Source organism: Pseudophryne corroboree, chromosome 11 (assembly GCF_028390025.1).
Source record: "Pseudophryne corroboree isolate aPseCor3 chromosome 11, aPseCor3.hap2, whole genome shotgun sequence".
Taxonomy (NCBI): domain Eukaryota; kingdom Metazoa; phylum Chordata; class Amphibia; order Anura; family Myobatrachidae; genus Pseudophryne; species Pseudophryne corroboree.
In genome coordinates this window covers 43,457,124-43,474,435 of record NC_086454.1, presented here as the reverse complement: position 1 = coordinate 43,474,435, position 17,312 = coordinate 43,457,124, and the positions used below count along the sequence as shown (strand labels likewise).

The 17,312-nt window shown below is 45.2% G+C and overlaps 1 protein-coding gene across 4 annotated transcripts in view; it reads left to right on the top strand.

The window, feature by feature from the left end:
* The window catches only part of LOC134968591 (uncharacterized), a 78,686-nt gene that overhangs the window by 56,310 nt on the left and 5,064 nt on the right, over positions 1-17,312 (top strand). For all 4 annotated transcript variants that reach the window (XM_063944087.1, XM_063944088.1, XM_063944089.1 and 1 more), the window contains 5 exons: positions 3,166-3,627; positions 4,817-5,179; positions 11,693-11,989; positions 14,567-14,878; positions 15,890-16,195. In XM_063944087.1, the coding sequence (XP_063800157.1) occupies positions 3,166-3,627; positions 4,817-5,179; positions 11,693-11,989; positions 14,567-14,878; positions 15,890-16,195 (1,740 nt within the window). The remainder of the gene's footprint in view (positions 1-3,165; positions 3,628-4,816; positions 5,180-11,692; positions 11,990-14,566; positions 14,879-15,889; positions 16,196-17,312) is intronic.

Sequence of the window (17,312 nt, the reverse complement as noted above, 5' to 3'; positions counted from 1 at the left end):
CATAGGCTTTAATAGTGCTGCAAAAACGCGGCGGTTGGGTGTTAGTACATACCAAAATGCAATAAAACCCCCGGGGGTTTATCGCATTTTCCCTTTAGTACATCCCGCCATTAGTCCTAATGGTTTCTACACACTATGTTTGCAACTATTTACTTATCTGTTTACGTTGATTTCCTGACTATTATTACATGACTGACAGACTACTAACTCAATCAACTTGGTCTATGTAATAATCATGTATACCAGTGGTGGCCAAAGCATTGATCGCGATCTACCGGTAGCTCGCGGAGCTCCCGCGTGTAGATCGCGACCATTTGCCGGCTTGGAGCGTTCCCAGTGATGCATTGCGCGGGTGTACGGCTGAAGTCATGACTTCTGTCGCAACCCGCGATGTGAGGAGCCTGTGCGCCTGTTGGATCCAGTAAGCGGCGGCAGGAAGCAGGACTGAGGCGCAGGCACAGCGTGACAGCGGGGGAGTCAGCCAGCCAGCGGGGAGCCTGAGTCTGAAGCAAGCCAGCCAGCCAACCAGCTAGCCAGCCTCTGAAGCCGACCAGCGTGAGTTTTTCACAGGGGTCTGTTATGCACTGGGAGGGGGAAGGGAATTCGGCCCAGGGGGGTAATCTGCACACGGTGGGTAGTTGCACAGGGGGGAGGCTAATTTCTCAGGGAGCTGTTCTGCACACAATCATGACAAGATTATGTTTATTAATATTAATGTATTTTTTGTAATATGGACACTACTATTGGTGTTATTTAATGGTATCTTTACTAATGCTATTTTTAAATGTGTGCGTCACTATTGGTGTTATTTGACGCTGGTAGATCACCGGTAAGTAAGTGAACAAAGAGTAAATCCCAGGTCCTAAAAGTCTGGCCACCCCTGATGTATACTATGGCCTGTTCCATCTTCGGAATGCGCAGTGGGATCCACCCCCCCCCACACACACACACACACACACACACACCTCGACGGCTCTCGCTGCCATGATGGAAGGACAAGACATGTTCGTAGTCAGTAGTGGTGGGGATAGAGAGGAGAACTGAGGAGGGGGGGGGGGGGGGAGATGGGTCCAAATTACTAGTCAGTAAATATTAATTAATTATTATTTAATTTAATTGATTAATTAATATTATTAATATTAACTGACTGACATTCTGACTGATCATTCTTTACTGATTGCCTGACGCTAAATTCTAATTACAAATAACTGTCTACATTAAGTTATTACTCTGGCTCTTTCGCTAATCCCTATCAATCCCTACATCATAATTGTCTCTTACTTGACGGACTACGGTATGAATTACAACTAACTGAATTTTCCCACCGACTGGTTATATGAATAGTTACATCTAACTGTATGAATAATTACCACTAACAGACTTTATCAATAGTTACATCTGACTATGGGGGTAATTCAGACCTGATCGCAGCTGTGCGAATTCGTAAGACGGACGATTATCGAACGGCTGCGCATGCGTACGGATCGTAGTGCGCACGCATGAGGCTAAACTGCGATAAAAAACAACTTTGATTGCTAGACATATGCAAGTTGATTGACAGGATAATTGCCCGTTTTCTGGGAGTGTCAGTAAAAATGCAGGCGTTCCCAAGCGTTTTCAGGGCGGGCGTGTGACGTCAGCTCCGGCCCCGATCAGCCTGATTCTATCGTACTGTAGGAGTAAGTCCTGGGCTACGCACACACTGCACAGACTGGAAAAATCATTCGATGGTGAGTGAGTATAGCGAATGGATTTGCAACTGACTGGCGTACGCAGAGATTTTCGCACGGCATGCGCAAACTTGCACAGATCGGGTATTTACTCTGTCTGGGCGGCGACTCTCTGATCGCAAACCTCAGCAAATTCGCATAGGAGTGATCAGGTCTGAATAAGGCCCTATATGAATAATTACCTCTGACTGACTATATGAATGATTACCACTTATTGACTGACTGACTGACTGACTGACTGACTGACTGACTGACTGACTGACTGACTGACTGACTGACTTACTGACTCACTGACTTACTGACTCACTGACTGACTGACTGACTTTCCTCTGAGTAGCTGTCTCCATCTTGTTGTGTTCTTTCTACCTCCAGTGACCTCCTTTGTCCTTCCTCTGTACTATCCTTCATTCTCACTGGTTCCTAAACTCGGTCCTCAGGACCCCACACAGTTCAGGAGGGGTTCTTATAAAACTTTCAGCCGATGAGAGTGATTAGCGATCACAATACTGAGTGCTGGATGTACCCCAAAATGGCTGACACGCTACCGTCCGGTATAGAACTGCACAGGTTCCATCTAGATGTTACAATGCTTTCCTCATCTAGTTATGGATTAGTGATGTAGGTCGGGCTGCATGAGAAGGTACCGGTGTTAGGACTTCCATTGGTTTGGTACTTAGGGAATAGATGGAAGAGCTGACAGCTAGTCATAGCAAAGTACTAGAGGCTGCTAAATACAGTACATTGAGCTGAATATGCTGAATATTGTGCTCACTACATCTCGGGGCTTTAGGGTGAGACTTTAGGGCCGTACACACTGGCGATTGCCGGCAGAGGTTCCCGACGGTGGTGGTGGTGGTGGGCCACATAGCCCTGCATGCTAATATGGACGATATTGTCCATGTTTGCTTGCATGCATAAACAAGCCGGCACCTACGATGAACGGGCGCAGGGCTGCACATCGTTCACCGTCGGACAGTGTGTCAGGTACACATTTATCAACCATACAGTATAATGCACCATTCACACGGTTACTTTGAGTGGCTTTATAGATGGATCGTGACAACCTCTGCTGTAGGAGGTTCCTGATATTACTCTGCTGCATAAGGACTGAGGGGTATATTTACTAAGCCTTGGACGGAGGTAAAGTGGACGGAGATAAAGTACCAGCCAATCAGCTCCTAACTGCCATGTCACAGGCTGGGTTTGAAAAATGTCAGTTAGGAGCTGATTGGCTGGTACTTTATCTCAGTCCATGGTTTAGTAAATAGAACCCTGAGTAGGGACTGCTGACTGACATCATTAGGTACCGGGGATCTTTGTCATTGTTCATAGAGACTGTATGGCTTTAATTATTGCAGGATATTGACCCCAAACATCTCTTTTTGTGAAACTGCACAAACACAAGTTATTACATGATATTATTTATTTTCCACAGACCCTCCCAGTCTTTCTGAGATATCGGGGAATGAGCAGATTATTGACATGGCCAGGACAACCCTCACCTGTCAGATCACAGGCTTCAGGCCGAATGACATTGAAATCTCTGTGTGTCTGAGACGAGGAAATACGATGATTGTTCTGCACACCTGGAAATCCGGAAACCCCGTTCTCCCAGCCCGCATGACGAGAGATGACAGCACTGGGGGTGACCGTGTGGTAATAGGTGTAGAGGAACAGCAGGGGCTGATTAATGGGGCTGCAAATCACCAGGAGAGACCCCTACAGCTAGAACTGGTTCCTGTTATAAAGACCAGCAGACTTGGTACTTCCAGCTGTCAGTGTTCTATTCATATAACCCCCAGCTTTGCTGATAACGGAGCAGAACTGTCTGTACATGTAGTGCACACGGCTCTGAGGTCACCAATCTCTGTACAGAGAACACTGAACGTCATTGGAGGTAAGGCTCGTCTCTGAGGCGGCACTTGTGGTTGATTTTCTGTAGTCATTTGTTAAATTTAGGCTAAAGCTGGGTACCCACTATATCAGGAGTTTCCAACCACAGTCCTCAAGCATAGCAGCATTCCAGGTTTTCAGGATAGCCATAATGAAGCAGAAATGGCTTAATTAGTACCTCAGTTATTTTGATCTAACCATCAGTGCTCCAGTATAGATATCCCCAAAACATGGACTGTTAGGGGGCGATTCAATTGTTTTTGGGGCGTCTAAAAATCCAGTCTAAACCGGACTGTTTAGACGCCCAAACAATTGTCACTATTCAACTGATGTTTGAGCGCCCATGCACATTGCGCATGTCACGCCCAAACAGGCCAGGTTTAGCGGCCAAAAACGGCTAAACCCGTCTAAACTCCCTGCTTTGGGCTGCCAAACTCCCGTTTAGATGTCCAAAGTGCCAACTCAGCGCACAATTCTTCTCCCACCTCAGGACGCTGCTAGAAAAAGTGTGTTCTCCATGGCTGCTGGGCGACCGAACAGCAAAACAATTGAATTGCTCAAATAAAACTAATGAATCGTCCCCTTAGTTTGCCTTGGGGGCCAAGGTTGGGAAACATTGCACTATATGCAGGGCTGCTACCAGAAATTGTGGGATCCAGGGCTGACAAAATAGGAAGGCCCACGACCACCACTCACACACTGTCCCATAGGCACACACACACACACGTTGCCCCATAGCCTCGCACACTCACGCATTGCCCTATAGACACACACACACACACACACACACACACACTGCCCCATAGCCCTCCCCGACACACACACTGCCCCATAGAACACCCCCCCCCACACACACACACACACACACACTGTGTTTTTGTACAGCTCTGCTACACATGCGTTCGCACACTTGCACAACTAAAATACACTCCCTTGTCGGCTGCGACTGTGCGAACGCAGGAAAACCCTAGCAAGCGATCAACTCTGAATTACCCCCTATGTTACTATGTATTTGCCTATGCCTTTAGAGTTTCCAGAGGTCCATCTTGTGTTTATGAATAATGATCTATCCTATAAAATATGAATTTCCCTCTTTTTTTATTAAATTACTTTGTTATACGTGTAGGTCAAAATCAAACAGTTTTTAAATTTGTGCTGGTTAATTTAATGAATAATTTCTGTTTTATTTGTAGTTGCTCCCAAATTATTGAAGATTGTGGCCCCTCTGCATCTGACACACAATGAGATGGTGACCATGACCTGTCCGATTAATGGATTTAAACCCAAAGATGTGTCTATCACTTGGCTGAGGAAGTATGAGAACCAGGAAACAGAAGTTGTAACGTGGGATTCTAATGGAAACAACATTCTGGATGATAAACATTCTCACAATCTGACAGAGAATGAACACGATGATGATAGATCTTACAGCTTTTTAAGTGCTTTGACATTGAAGGCAAGCGTGAGTGAAGATCAAGGAGTGCAATATATTTGTAGAACCCATCACCCTGCCACAGCGCAAACTGCGGAGAAAGTACTGGATATGGCGGTTACCGGTGAGTGATAGCCTACAGGATCTATGCCATGCATATGTAACCTACTGCTCAGGGGTTACATCTGATGCCATGTTCTTACGTGATAAATAGAATACAGACCAAAGCTTGGGAGGTTGATGTCAGTCTGTGCCAATATGGTATAAAAGAGCTTAATTGACAAAGGGTTCTAGGTACTAATCCTTGGGGAAAGATAAAGTGGAGAGAGATAAAAGGGTCTATTTACGAAGCCTTTGATGGAGATAAAGTACTAACAAATCAGCTCCTAATTGTCATTTTTCAAACCCAGCCTGTGACATGGCAGTTAGGTGCTGATTGGCTGGCACTTTAGGTCCGTTCACTTTATCTCCACCCAAGGCTTAGTAAATAGATCCCAAAGTATCAGCCAATCAGCTCCTAACTGCCGTGTTACAGGCTGTATTTGAAAAATGACAGTTAGGAGCTGAGTCATTGGTAGTTTATCTCCGTCCACTTCATCACTCCCAAAACTTAGGGGAACATGTACTAAGCAGTGATAAAAGTGGAGAAGTGAGCCAGTGGAGAAATTGCCCATGGCAACCAAATAGCTGCTCTGTATACTTTTTATAGCATGCAAATTCTAAATGTTACGTCAATGCAGATTGGTTGCCCTGGGCCAGGGGCGTAGCCAGAAGTTTATGGGCCCCATAGCAACATTTTGAAGGGGCCCCTGTCCCAAGGCTTTTAGGGAGACACTTCTCTGCAGCAGGTGTTAATTTTATGCCCTATAATAGTGCCCTAGATCATTGTCTGAACCACAGTAGAGCCTTATTTAATGTTATGCCCCATAGTAGTGCCCTAGTTTCTTTTATGAATCGTAGTAGTGCTTAGGTTCACCCTATGTCACATATCAGAGCTGCCAGTACACATAATGCCGCACAGTACGCCCAATTCACATTATGATATACATAGGTAAATGTATTATAGCGGCACGCAAGCAAAGCAGGAAGGGACATAGACACGATGTACTAATATCTCGTCTGCCGCTCGCTCCCCCCTCCGGCGATGTCCTCCTGAGCGCACAGCGCATCAGCTTAGTGCTGATGCGCTGTGTCTCCTTCCCGGCCGGCACCTCCGCGCAGTCTGGAGCCGGCATTCGCCACAGCCAGGGACCGCTCTGTCCCTGCTGTGGTGAATGGGCATCGCCACCTGCAGCTCTCGAAATTGACAGCTGCAGGTGTCGGAATGGTCAGCGATGCTATATTAGATAGCAGCGCTGATATGGACAGGGGCGCAAGTGTCATATCGCCTGATCTTACATTTACCACATAGTGCTCCCCATTCATATTGTGCCTCATTATAGTGCCCCGGTTCATATTATATAACATTAAAATGCCATCCAGTTCATTTTATACCACACTGCAATAAGGTCCAGGGGCATACTTACAGTAGATCTATTGCAGGCCCCAAGGAAAAAGTTTGAAAGGACCCTTACGTACCACCCAATGGCGAAAAATGTATATAACACATGTAACTGTGACAGGGAAGGTGGCCCCTCTCAGCTCTGCGACCCATAGCAGCTGCACTGCCTGTACCTATGGTAGCTACACCCTGTATATAACACATGTAACTGTGACAGGGAAGGTGGCCCTTTCAGCTCTGGGCCCCATAGCAGCTGCACTCCCTGCACCTATGGTAGCTACACCCTGTATATAACACATGTAACTGTGACAGGGAAGGTGGCCCCTCTCAGCTCTGGGCCCCATAGCAGCTGCACTCCCTGCACCTATGGTAGCTACACCCTGTATATAACACATGTAACTGTGACAGGGAAGGTGGCCCCTCTCAGCTCTGGGCCCCATAGCAGCTGCACCCCCTCCACCTATGGTAGCTACACCCTGTATATAACACATGTAACTGTGACAGGGAAGGTGGGCCCTCTCAGCTCTGGGCCCCATAGCAGCTGCACTGCCTGCACCTATGGTAGCTGCGCCCTCGCCTTGGGCGACTTTTCCACTGGCTCACTTCTCCGCTCTTTTCACTGCTTAGTACATATCCACCCAAGTATACCTGCCCCCAAGGGCCTGATTCTGAGTCGGAGACTAATCCAGACATGTGCAGGTCCTGCGGATATCTGCAAACTGCACGTGCTCTGGACCATGCCTACCGCACATGGGGCCTGATTCAGAAATGTACGCAATGCTGATATTTACGATTATCGACCAACCGCGTGTGCATACTATGGTCGCACTGCGCACACGCCAAGGTACCTTAGAGACATTTCTGACAGTGAGGATTTATTTGCAAAGTGATTGGCAGTCAGGGAGTGTTTGAGGAAGGGAATGAGGAGAGGCGACAAAAATGCAGGCTTGTCAGGAACGTTTTTGGGGCATGTCTCAGCCTACAACTACAATACCATAGGCAGGGAACATGGTGCCAGCATCTCAATTCCTGTGCCCCTTCTGCGTGACCCTAGAGTTACTCTCAGGAAGCTGATTATCGAAGGATCTGTGACCACCGATACGTGTTTATACGCGGTTGTTTGACTTGCGGTGCCGCTAGTGGCGTCTGAATCAGACGCAAGGACGCAGACTAAAAGAGGGGATGGATGGATCCATACGTCCATTGACGGGTCGCTCTTCCAGTGAAATTAGCATTTGTGGGCAACAACAATGTGGAACGCAGAACTGATCCGTTAGGGAGAGTTATGGGAGACCGGTAGGCAGACTGCTATGCTGTTTGGGGTTTGCAGATGGAGATGGGGACCTGTTTCAGACTGATTTTATGACACACATAAGATTGCAAACTTGTATTGCATGAAAACCAAAAACAAGCAGTGATAAGTACGGGAGAAAGGGTACGGCAACTCACTGATGTTAGAGTCAGCAGGTAGTGGTGAGTTATAGGAGGTTGCAATATGCCAGAGTCCAGCATCTCCATATTTAACACATTGGGGTCTTAGCCCCTTTTACCGTGTCCGGTAATGTCATGTAATCACCATCCCTGCCCCTCCTGGTTGCGCCTTTCATTCCTGAGAACCTGCCTTACACATCTCCATGTGGGCCTGGAAAATCCTATCTGATAGTACCCACAGCTGCGGAGCATGGGTTCAGCCATCTTGCAATCATTAATGTGACCACACAGACCTACCAGTTTCCTGCAGTCAGGCTCACATGACCTGTCTGACAAATAGGTGCTAGGAGTGCTCCATTTAAACCTTCTCTGCTGGTATGCTCATTGCCAGAACAACTCTCTTCATCCAGAGAACAGTCTTCTCGCTCCTGGCTGCAGTGGATTTCAGCTCTGTTCCAGTTCATGTATTTGATTCTGCCTTCAGTGATCAGCATTCACAAAGTGCATCTGGTTCTGCCTTCAGTGATCTGCATTCACAAAGTGCATCTGGTTCTGCATTCACACAAATGCATCCGGTTCTGTATAACACAGATAATCGCAAATGTCTAAATGGCGCAGGTAATTGTACAGTGGAGTAATACTGATTGGTAACAGGTTTTCAGCATAGCACAGATAACTGCACTGTATAGAAATACTAGCCAGATCTCCCAAGTAGCACAGGTGATTTACACAGTACAGAGAGGCTGGGCAGATCTTCTAAATAGCACAGATTAGTTTAACTGTGGAGACGTGCTGGCAGGGCTCTAGGCTTTTAGATAGCACAGGCAATTAAACTATAGAGAGATGCTGGGCAGGTCTTCTGAATAGAGCAGATTAATAACACTAATAATACTGGCAGATCTTCCAAATAGAACATATACATTTATTCCACTGAATAGAACAGAGTGGGTATCCAAGTGCCAGGACTGACAAAATCAGACTGATTGTCACCCACAAAGGAGTGTGGGAGGGAAATCCCTAAAAAGGCTTGAAAACCAATGAACACAGGTCCAGAAACCATCAAAACTCTGAACTCAGCTGTAGCAGTCAAACATGATGACTCCTGGTCTGCACAACTGGCTGGTAGCCAGGAGACTGATTTAAACCACTAGAGCTAACCTCAGCAGAAACTGCTGAACTGAGCTTCTTCTGGATTCTAACAGTGTCCTATGGGTTGAGAGTTCAAGCCCCAGGTATGGAATGGCTGGGAATTGTGTATTTTAAATACAGGGGGTTGTAACTGAAGGTGCACATATTTCATGTATGGGTGCAGGAGCCAATTAACAGCCTGCCTGCGTGCTACACCCCACTATATCAGTAGGTCATTGGCCAGCGTAGTGCACCCCTCAATTTCTACTGTGATATCTCAGCTCCTCTTTTTTGGGCTTGATTCAGATGTGGTTGGAGTTGCTATCACTTCCATGGGAGTAGCAGTGATAGCGCTGTATGGTGATGCACCAGGAGGTGTCTATTACAAGCAGACTCCACCTTCTGCAGTAGTGATCCAACCTGCAACCTAGGACGCAGTATTGTATCTCTCACTCACCATCAAGTGGCTTGCGGCACCCATGGTGCCACGCAAGCCGCCCATTACAGAGGCCAGGAAAACTTACTGACTGTACCGTGTGATGTCTCATCTCCTCTTATCCTTACTGACTGTACCGTGTAATATCTCATCTCCTCTTATCCTTACTGACTGCACTGTGTGATATCTCATCTCCTCTTATCCTTACTGACTGTACTGTGTGATATCTCATCTCTTATCCTTACTGACTGTACCGTGTGATATCTCATCTCCTCTTATCCTTACTGACTGTACTGTGTGATATCTCATCTCCTCTTATCCTTACTGACTGTACTGTGTGATATATCATCTCCTCTTATCCTTACTGACTGTACTGTGTGATATCTCATCTCCTCTTATCCTTACTGACTGTACCGTGTGATATCTCATCTCCTCTTATCCTTACTGACTGTACTGTGTGATATCTCATCTCTTATCCTTACTGACTGTACTGTGTGATATTTCATCTCCTTTTATCCTTACTGACTGTACTGTGTGATATCTCATCTCCTCGTATCCTTACTGACTGTACTGTGTGATATCTCATCTCCTATTATCCTTACTCACTGTACTGTGTGATATCTCATCTCCTCTTATCCTTACTGACTGTACTGTGTGATATCTCATCTCTTCTTATCCTTACTGACTGTACCGTGTGATATCTCATCTCTTCTTATCCTTATTAACTGTACCGTGTAATATCTCATCTCCTCTTATCCTTACTGACTGTACTGTGTGATATCTCCTCTCCTCTTATCCTTACTGACTGTACTGTGTGATATCTCATCTCCTCTTATCCTTACTGACTGTACTGTGTGATATCTCATCTCCTCTTATCCTTACTGACTGTACTGTGTGATATCTCATCTCCTCTTATCCCTTACTGACTGTACTGTGTGATATCTCATCTCCTCTTATCCTTACTGACTGTACAGTGTGATATCGCATCTCCTCTTATCCTCACTGACTGTACCGTGTAATATCTCATCTCCTCTTATCCTTACTGACTGTACTGTGTGATATTTCATCTCCTTTTATCCTTACTGACTGTACTGTGTGATATCTCATCTCCTCGTATCCTTACTGACTGCACTGTGTGATATCTCATCTCTTATCCTTACTGACTGTACTGTGTGATATCTCATCTCCTATTATCCTTACTCACTGTACTGTGTGATATCTCATCTCCTCTTATCCTTACTGACTGTACTGTGTGATATCTCATCTCTTCTTATCCTTACTGACTGTACCGTGTGATATCTCATCTCTTCTTATCCTTACTGACTGTACTGTGTGTTATCTCATCTCCTCTTATCCTTACTGACTGTACCGTGTGATATCTCATCTCCTCTTATCCTTACTGACTGCACTGTGTGATATCTCATCTCCTCTTATTATCCTTACTGACTGTACTGTGTGATATCTCATCTCCTCTTATTCTTACTGACTGTACTGTGTGATATCTCATCTCCTCGTATCCTTACTGACTGCACTGTGTGCTATCTCATCTCTTATCCTTACTGACTGTACTGTGTGATATCTCATCTCCTATTATCCTTACTGACTGTACCGTGTGATATCTCATCTCCTCGTATCCTTACTGACTGCACTGTGTGATATCTCATCTCTTATCCTTACTGACTGTACTGTGTGATATCTCATCTCCTATTATCCTTACTGACTGTACCGTGTGATATCTCATCTCCTCTTATCCTTACTGACTGCACTGTGTGATATCTCATCTCCTCTTATCCTTACTGACTGTACTGTGTGTTATCTCATCTCCTCTTATCCTTACTGACTGTACCGTGTGATATCTCATCTCCTCTTATCCTTACTGACTGCACTGTGTGATATCTCATCTCCTCTTATCCTTACTGACTGTACCGTGTGATATCTCATCTCCTCTTATCCTTACTGACTGCACTGTGTGATATCTCATCTCCTCTTATCCTTACTGACTGTACTGTGTGATATCTCATCTCCTCTTATTCTTACTGACTGTACTGTGTGAAATCTCACCTCCTCTTATTCTTACTGACTGTACTGTGTGATATCTCATCTCTTCTTATCCTTACTGACTGTACTGTGTGATATTTCAGCTCGTCCTGTGTTGGATCCAATACAGAAGACTCTTTCTGGTGACCAGATGGATCTGTCATGTAGAATTCATTCATTTTATCCAGCACAGATACAGGTTACATGGTACACGGAAGATGGTACCGTTATACCCTCACACACCAGTAACGCCCTCTCTGAAAAAAAAGGACTGTTTTATGTCACCAGCACCATGAAATTCCACCCGACAATAAAGGACGTGGGGAAGAGATTCAGGTGTGGAGTTCTACATGACAGTCTTGTAGATTGCAGGAGTGTCAAATGGAGATTGAGTGAACTGAGTAAGTAAATAAGAAAAATCAATTCTAAATATATTTTACAAAGAAGAGAAGAGACCCCCAGTAATGGCTTTACTAGGACCGTGTATTTCCTTGTTTATCAGGGCCGGTGCAAGGTTTCTCTGCACCATAAGTGACATCATTCTACTGCCCCTCCCACCCGCAATACCCACTGTATGGTCCACATCACTGTCCAATCGGGGGGTCGCTCTCCTACGCATGAGTCATCCGGCATTGCCAGGTCACACAGCACTGGAAACCTGATCTTGGGCTTTCGTGTGCATATTCAATTAAAATTAAAAGGATAAACGAAAATAAATGTATAAGTATTTTAGATTTTTTTTTTTTTTTTTTAGAAAGAACGAAAAAATGCTTTATTTTTTATTAATATAGCATTTTCCACCATCTCTCTTCATTAGTAGTGGAGGACTAGTAGCCAAGCAAAGCATGGAAAAGCATTCCCAAAGAGTGATCTATTGCTAATAAATTAAAATAAAATATGCCTGATGAATTTATTTGGAGCAACAATATATATCCATAGATTCCAAATTGGGCTCCTGTTTAGTTTTCTAAATTTGCAATTGTTCAAAAAGATCTAGAGATTAATCCATCAATTTAAACATAATTGCTAAATTGCACATACAGGGGGTTATTCAAATTTGTTAACAAACCAAAAAAGCACACTAATTGGCAAAACCATGTGCACTGCAGGTGGGGCAGATGTAACGTGTGCAGAGAGAGTTAGATTTGGGTGGGTTATTATGTTTCTGTGCAGGGTAAATACTGGCTGCTTTATTGTCTGACGAGATTGTCCATATTGGCATGCATGTATAAGCGACCTGGCACCAACGATGAACGAGCACGGGGCCGTGCATGGTTTATCGTTGGTGCCTACACACTGAAAGATATGAACGATATCTCGTTCATTAATGAACGAGATCTTTCATATCTTTCAGTGATATCGCCCAGTATGTAGGGCCTATAAGTGTTATATTGTGATGCCCTGGAACAGCCCAGCTAAAGCAATTCAGGGGTACCAACGCCTCAAAACGCACCCCTCAACTCACATATGGGGTGGAATGTAACTGAGTGTGAGAATCAAGAAGTGAGAGATTTTGTGAGAGTTTTCCTGTTTTTTTAAAGTGGCAATCACTTACATGCTGAAATCAACCTGGTTTTGCCAAGTAAATGATTGCCACTTTAAAAAAAAAACAGGAGAACTTTCACAAAATCTCTCACTTTTAGATTCTCACACCCTATTACATTCCCCCCATTATATACATTTTTAGGTCTTACCTTCATTGTGTCTTTTTTTAAATGTGCAATCAGAAATGCTAGGCTCCCAACTTAAGATCAATCAGTGACAGGCGGGGAAGGGTGTGAACCTAGGATGAACCTTCAAGTGTATATATAAATACACAATATAGAGTATATAGACTGCACACCATAATTGCTAGTAATGAAAGATACTACCTTACTTAGACCTGTAGTGCCACACACAAAGAGAACAAGTGCACATGCACTAATCAAACATTACTCATTTTTCTAAGTTTTTTACACTTCAATTCACGGTGTCCCAAAAATGCATGAAAAATATTTTCCCATCTTACCGATAAATCTATTGCTGGGTACACACCTAGGTCATTGACAGCAGGTATGCCATCATGTTATCAGAGCGGCCAATTAAGGTAAGCATATACACTTACCGAGCTGCTGCTCGATGCGTCGTCCTGACGTCACAGCTGGACAGGCATTTGAATTTGCCCGTACATACAGATGCGCCAATATATCTTCAAGTGCGATGTGTCTGTGACCGACTTCATTCACAGTCATATAAGGTGTACACCCCCGCCAACCAGCTCATGTTGTATCAGGCATTCCCTCAAACACCCTATATATTGTACGTCGCCCAGTGTGTGCCCAGCTTTAGTTTGGGGTGCAATATTAGTAGGATGCAGTTATGTGACCGGCGATCTCCCGACGCTGGAATCCCACCCGGGTGAAATCCCCGACAGTCGGCATGCTGACTGACAGGGACTTTTCCCAACCTAAACTCTGGGATATCGGTGTCGGTATGGTGACCAGCTGTATGCCAACCGCCGGTCACCCTTACCCAACCCATCTCAGTCCCTACTAAAACTGAGGGGTGAGCAGCCTGTCACCACTTGTTCCTGTAAAGACTCCTTTAGCCAATTCCAGCCTTTTCTGTTTGGAGTAGTGTTACAATAAATCAACGCGTTTCACCTGTATTCTTAGTAGACATCCTCAGGCATTTTTTAGTAATGTAATTTTGTTTTGTGTGTACTCTTTGTACCTTTTGTTTGTTAATTGGTTACCCTGCTTTCCAGTTACGAGTGATGGATTTCTCAATTTGGTGGGTGGCGAGTGTGCACTGTATATGACACTACTGTAATTCTATAGTCCGCTTTCACAATCTCCATACTGGACTGCGTATAGCACTGCAGTTATTATATACTCCAATGTTACTGACTACATACTGTACTGTTTTTATTCTATATTCCACTGTTTCTCATTCCATGGTGTTCTGCATATAACACAGCTGTTGTTCTATGATCACAGTTTCTACACCCACTATAAGTGATATAACGTGTGACCCTGTATATCCTGAGATTGGGGATCCGGTGACATTATCCTGTACAGTCTGTGACATGTACCCCGGAGCTTGTACAGTTCAGTGGTATAAAGGTTTGGAGAAGATGGACCAGACCCAACATATAGAAAAGATCCAACAAGACCAGGAATCTGGGAAATTCCATGGAACCACAGAGCTGACACTCATACCGAATATTGGTGATCATAACACTGACATCCATATGGCGCTAACTCACGGCGCAGAGTCCATTTCAAAAACCTTTACCATGAACCTGAAAGGTAATTATCAATCAGATGTATTTGTACTTGAAATACTTGCAGGTAGAATAGACCCACATATATATGTATCTTCACTATCGTCCACAGCTCACCATCATATCCCATTATCCTATACGGCTGGAAATGAATAAAATACACATACATTTTCAGTAATGATAACATATATAGACTGTTACAATAGGTGAGGTAGTACGACAATGGTTGGGATTTACCAATTATTGTTGCTGTGACCAGTGTTGGATAGCGCCGGCTTTAGATTTGCCATGCATACATGCCAAATCTAGTAGATCGCTCATTTCACTGCCGGGTGAAATGAGCGTTCCCCCCGTCTCCCTCCTCGCTCAGCACACATTGCGCTGTGTGCTGAGTGGGGGGGATTGAGATGTGTGCTGAGCGGTCTATGCTAGATCGCTCAGCACAAATCTTTCCGTGTGTACCCCTCTTAAGAAAGATATTTATGCCTAAACCGGTATGGCCACTGCTTACAGAGAGAGTAATAGGGACCTGGCTAGGAATTGAACTCGCACTGCGAGTCAGTAATAGGGACCTGGCTAGGAATTGAACTCGCACTGTGAGTCAGTAATAGGGACCTGGCTAGGAATTGAACTCGCACTGTGAGTCAGTAATAGGGACCTGGCTAGGAATTGAACTCGCACTGTGAGTCAGTAATAGGGACCTGGCTAGGAATTGAACTCGCACTGTGACTCAGTAATAGGGACCTGGCTAGGAATTGAACTCGCACTGTGACTCAGTAATAGGGACCTGGCTAGGAATTGAACTCACACTGATTCAGTAATGCCAGCTACCACTATAGCACTGGGCTGGCCCAGTAGTAAGAATAATAGCTGCCATACCTGTTACAATAACAGAGAGTCAATCGCCTTCATCGAATCCTACAAATAGTAAAATCTCTGACTTACTTGTTGAGCTTTCAATATTTCTGTTAGTTTGTAAATGTAATTGTGTACTGAACACTGACTTTTATATTAATGTTTTCTGGCTCCGCCTCAGGGATTCCCATACTTAGTAAAATCACCATTGATCCTGATAAGCCCAGTTATGGGAAACCTCTGACTCTCCGCTGCAAGGTGACTGGCTGTAAGCCTGGAGACATAACGGTGGACTGGTTAGAGGATAATAAGCCGCTGGGGAAGCACCGGAGAACAGCCGCACGAGTCAGTGTGGAGAAGGATACAATATACTGTACACTGACTGTAACGCCCACAGCTGAGGACTATGGGAAGCTGTATGCTTGCAGTGTGAAATACAAGGATATTGCAGAAGCAGTCAGGAGCGAGCTCTATGTAACTCTCCCAGGTAAGAAACCATGGGGGGGGGGGGGGGAGATAAAGTACCAGCCAATTAGCTCCTAACTGCCATGTTACAGGCTGTGTTTGAAAAATGGAAGTTAGGAGCTGGTTGTTTGGTAGAATATCTCTCTCCGAGGCCCAGTACATCTGTCGCCATGTTTTATAGTAACCTTAATCTGCAAGCAAAGTCGATGTTTATAATTAATATGTAAGCAGGGCCCTATTACTGTACTGGATAGTATTCTGAGGGGCTGCTTCTCATTCGCACACAGCAGGGTCTGTGTCTGCATCTGCCCGTCGCACACCTGCGACATAATGTAAATATTGCTACAAGCCTTCCGTGGTGTACATCCGTGCGTCTGAATGTACAAGGCCTGAGACGTCCACTTTGATCATCCACAGACACTCAAGTACCGCATGGCGCAAACATCAGTCGCGCCACTGAAACTTGCACCTCCCCCATGCCCTAGTGCAGACCCTCCTCCATAGTATGGCTTCCGATGTGAACAATTATGCATCTGAGTTCACAACCACTTCAGTGAAATACCCTTTATCCTGGTTGCCCGACACTTCCGTGGTTGCTCCCCGGAGGGCAGGGGGGCCCGGGGCATTGTCAGCTGAATTCGGAGCAGCTATGCTGACTCCGTGGAGCACAACAGGGGAGCTGAGCACGGTGTCCCTGATGCCTTCAGGCATGTTCATGCACTGCACACCTACGGCCCTCCTAGTAAAACCCTACTGGTCCATCCCGCCAATTGGAGGAGAGGAGGAGTGGAGAGGGGAGGAGCCCACCTCTTTTCCTCTGGCCGGACTGCCTCCTGCTGCCTTTCTCCACCGGGTGGGACACTGCCTTGGCCAGTGGCGCACTCCTCTGGCATGGCGCCCGGGGCACGTGCCCCACTCGCACCCCCCTTATTACACCACTGCTGGTACCCACGTTGCGTGCACACCTCATGCCAACAAGTTCCATTGTGTTTAGGTTACTTGTATCAGAAAAATGTAAAATGAAAGGACAAATATTCAGTGCAAAAGCAATTTTGGTATGGTTTTGTCTTAGTGAACAGTAAAGAGATTTGAAAAAAAAGAGAAAGTGAAAGATGGGCAACTTTAAATCAGCTTATGTC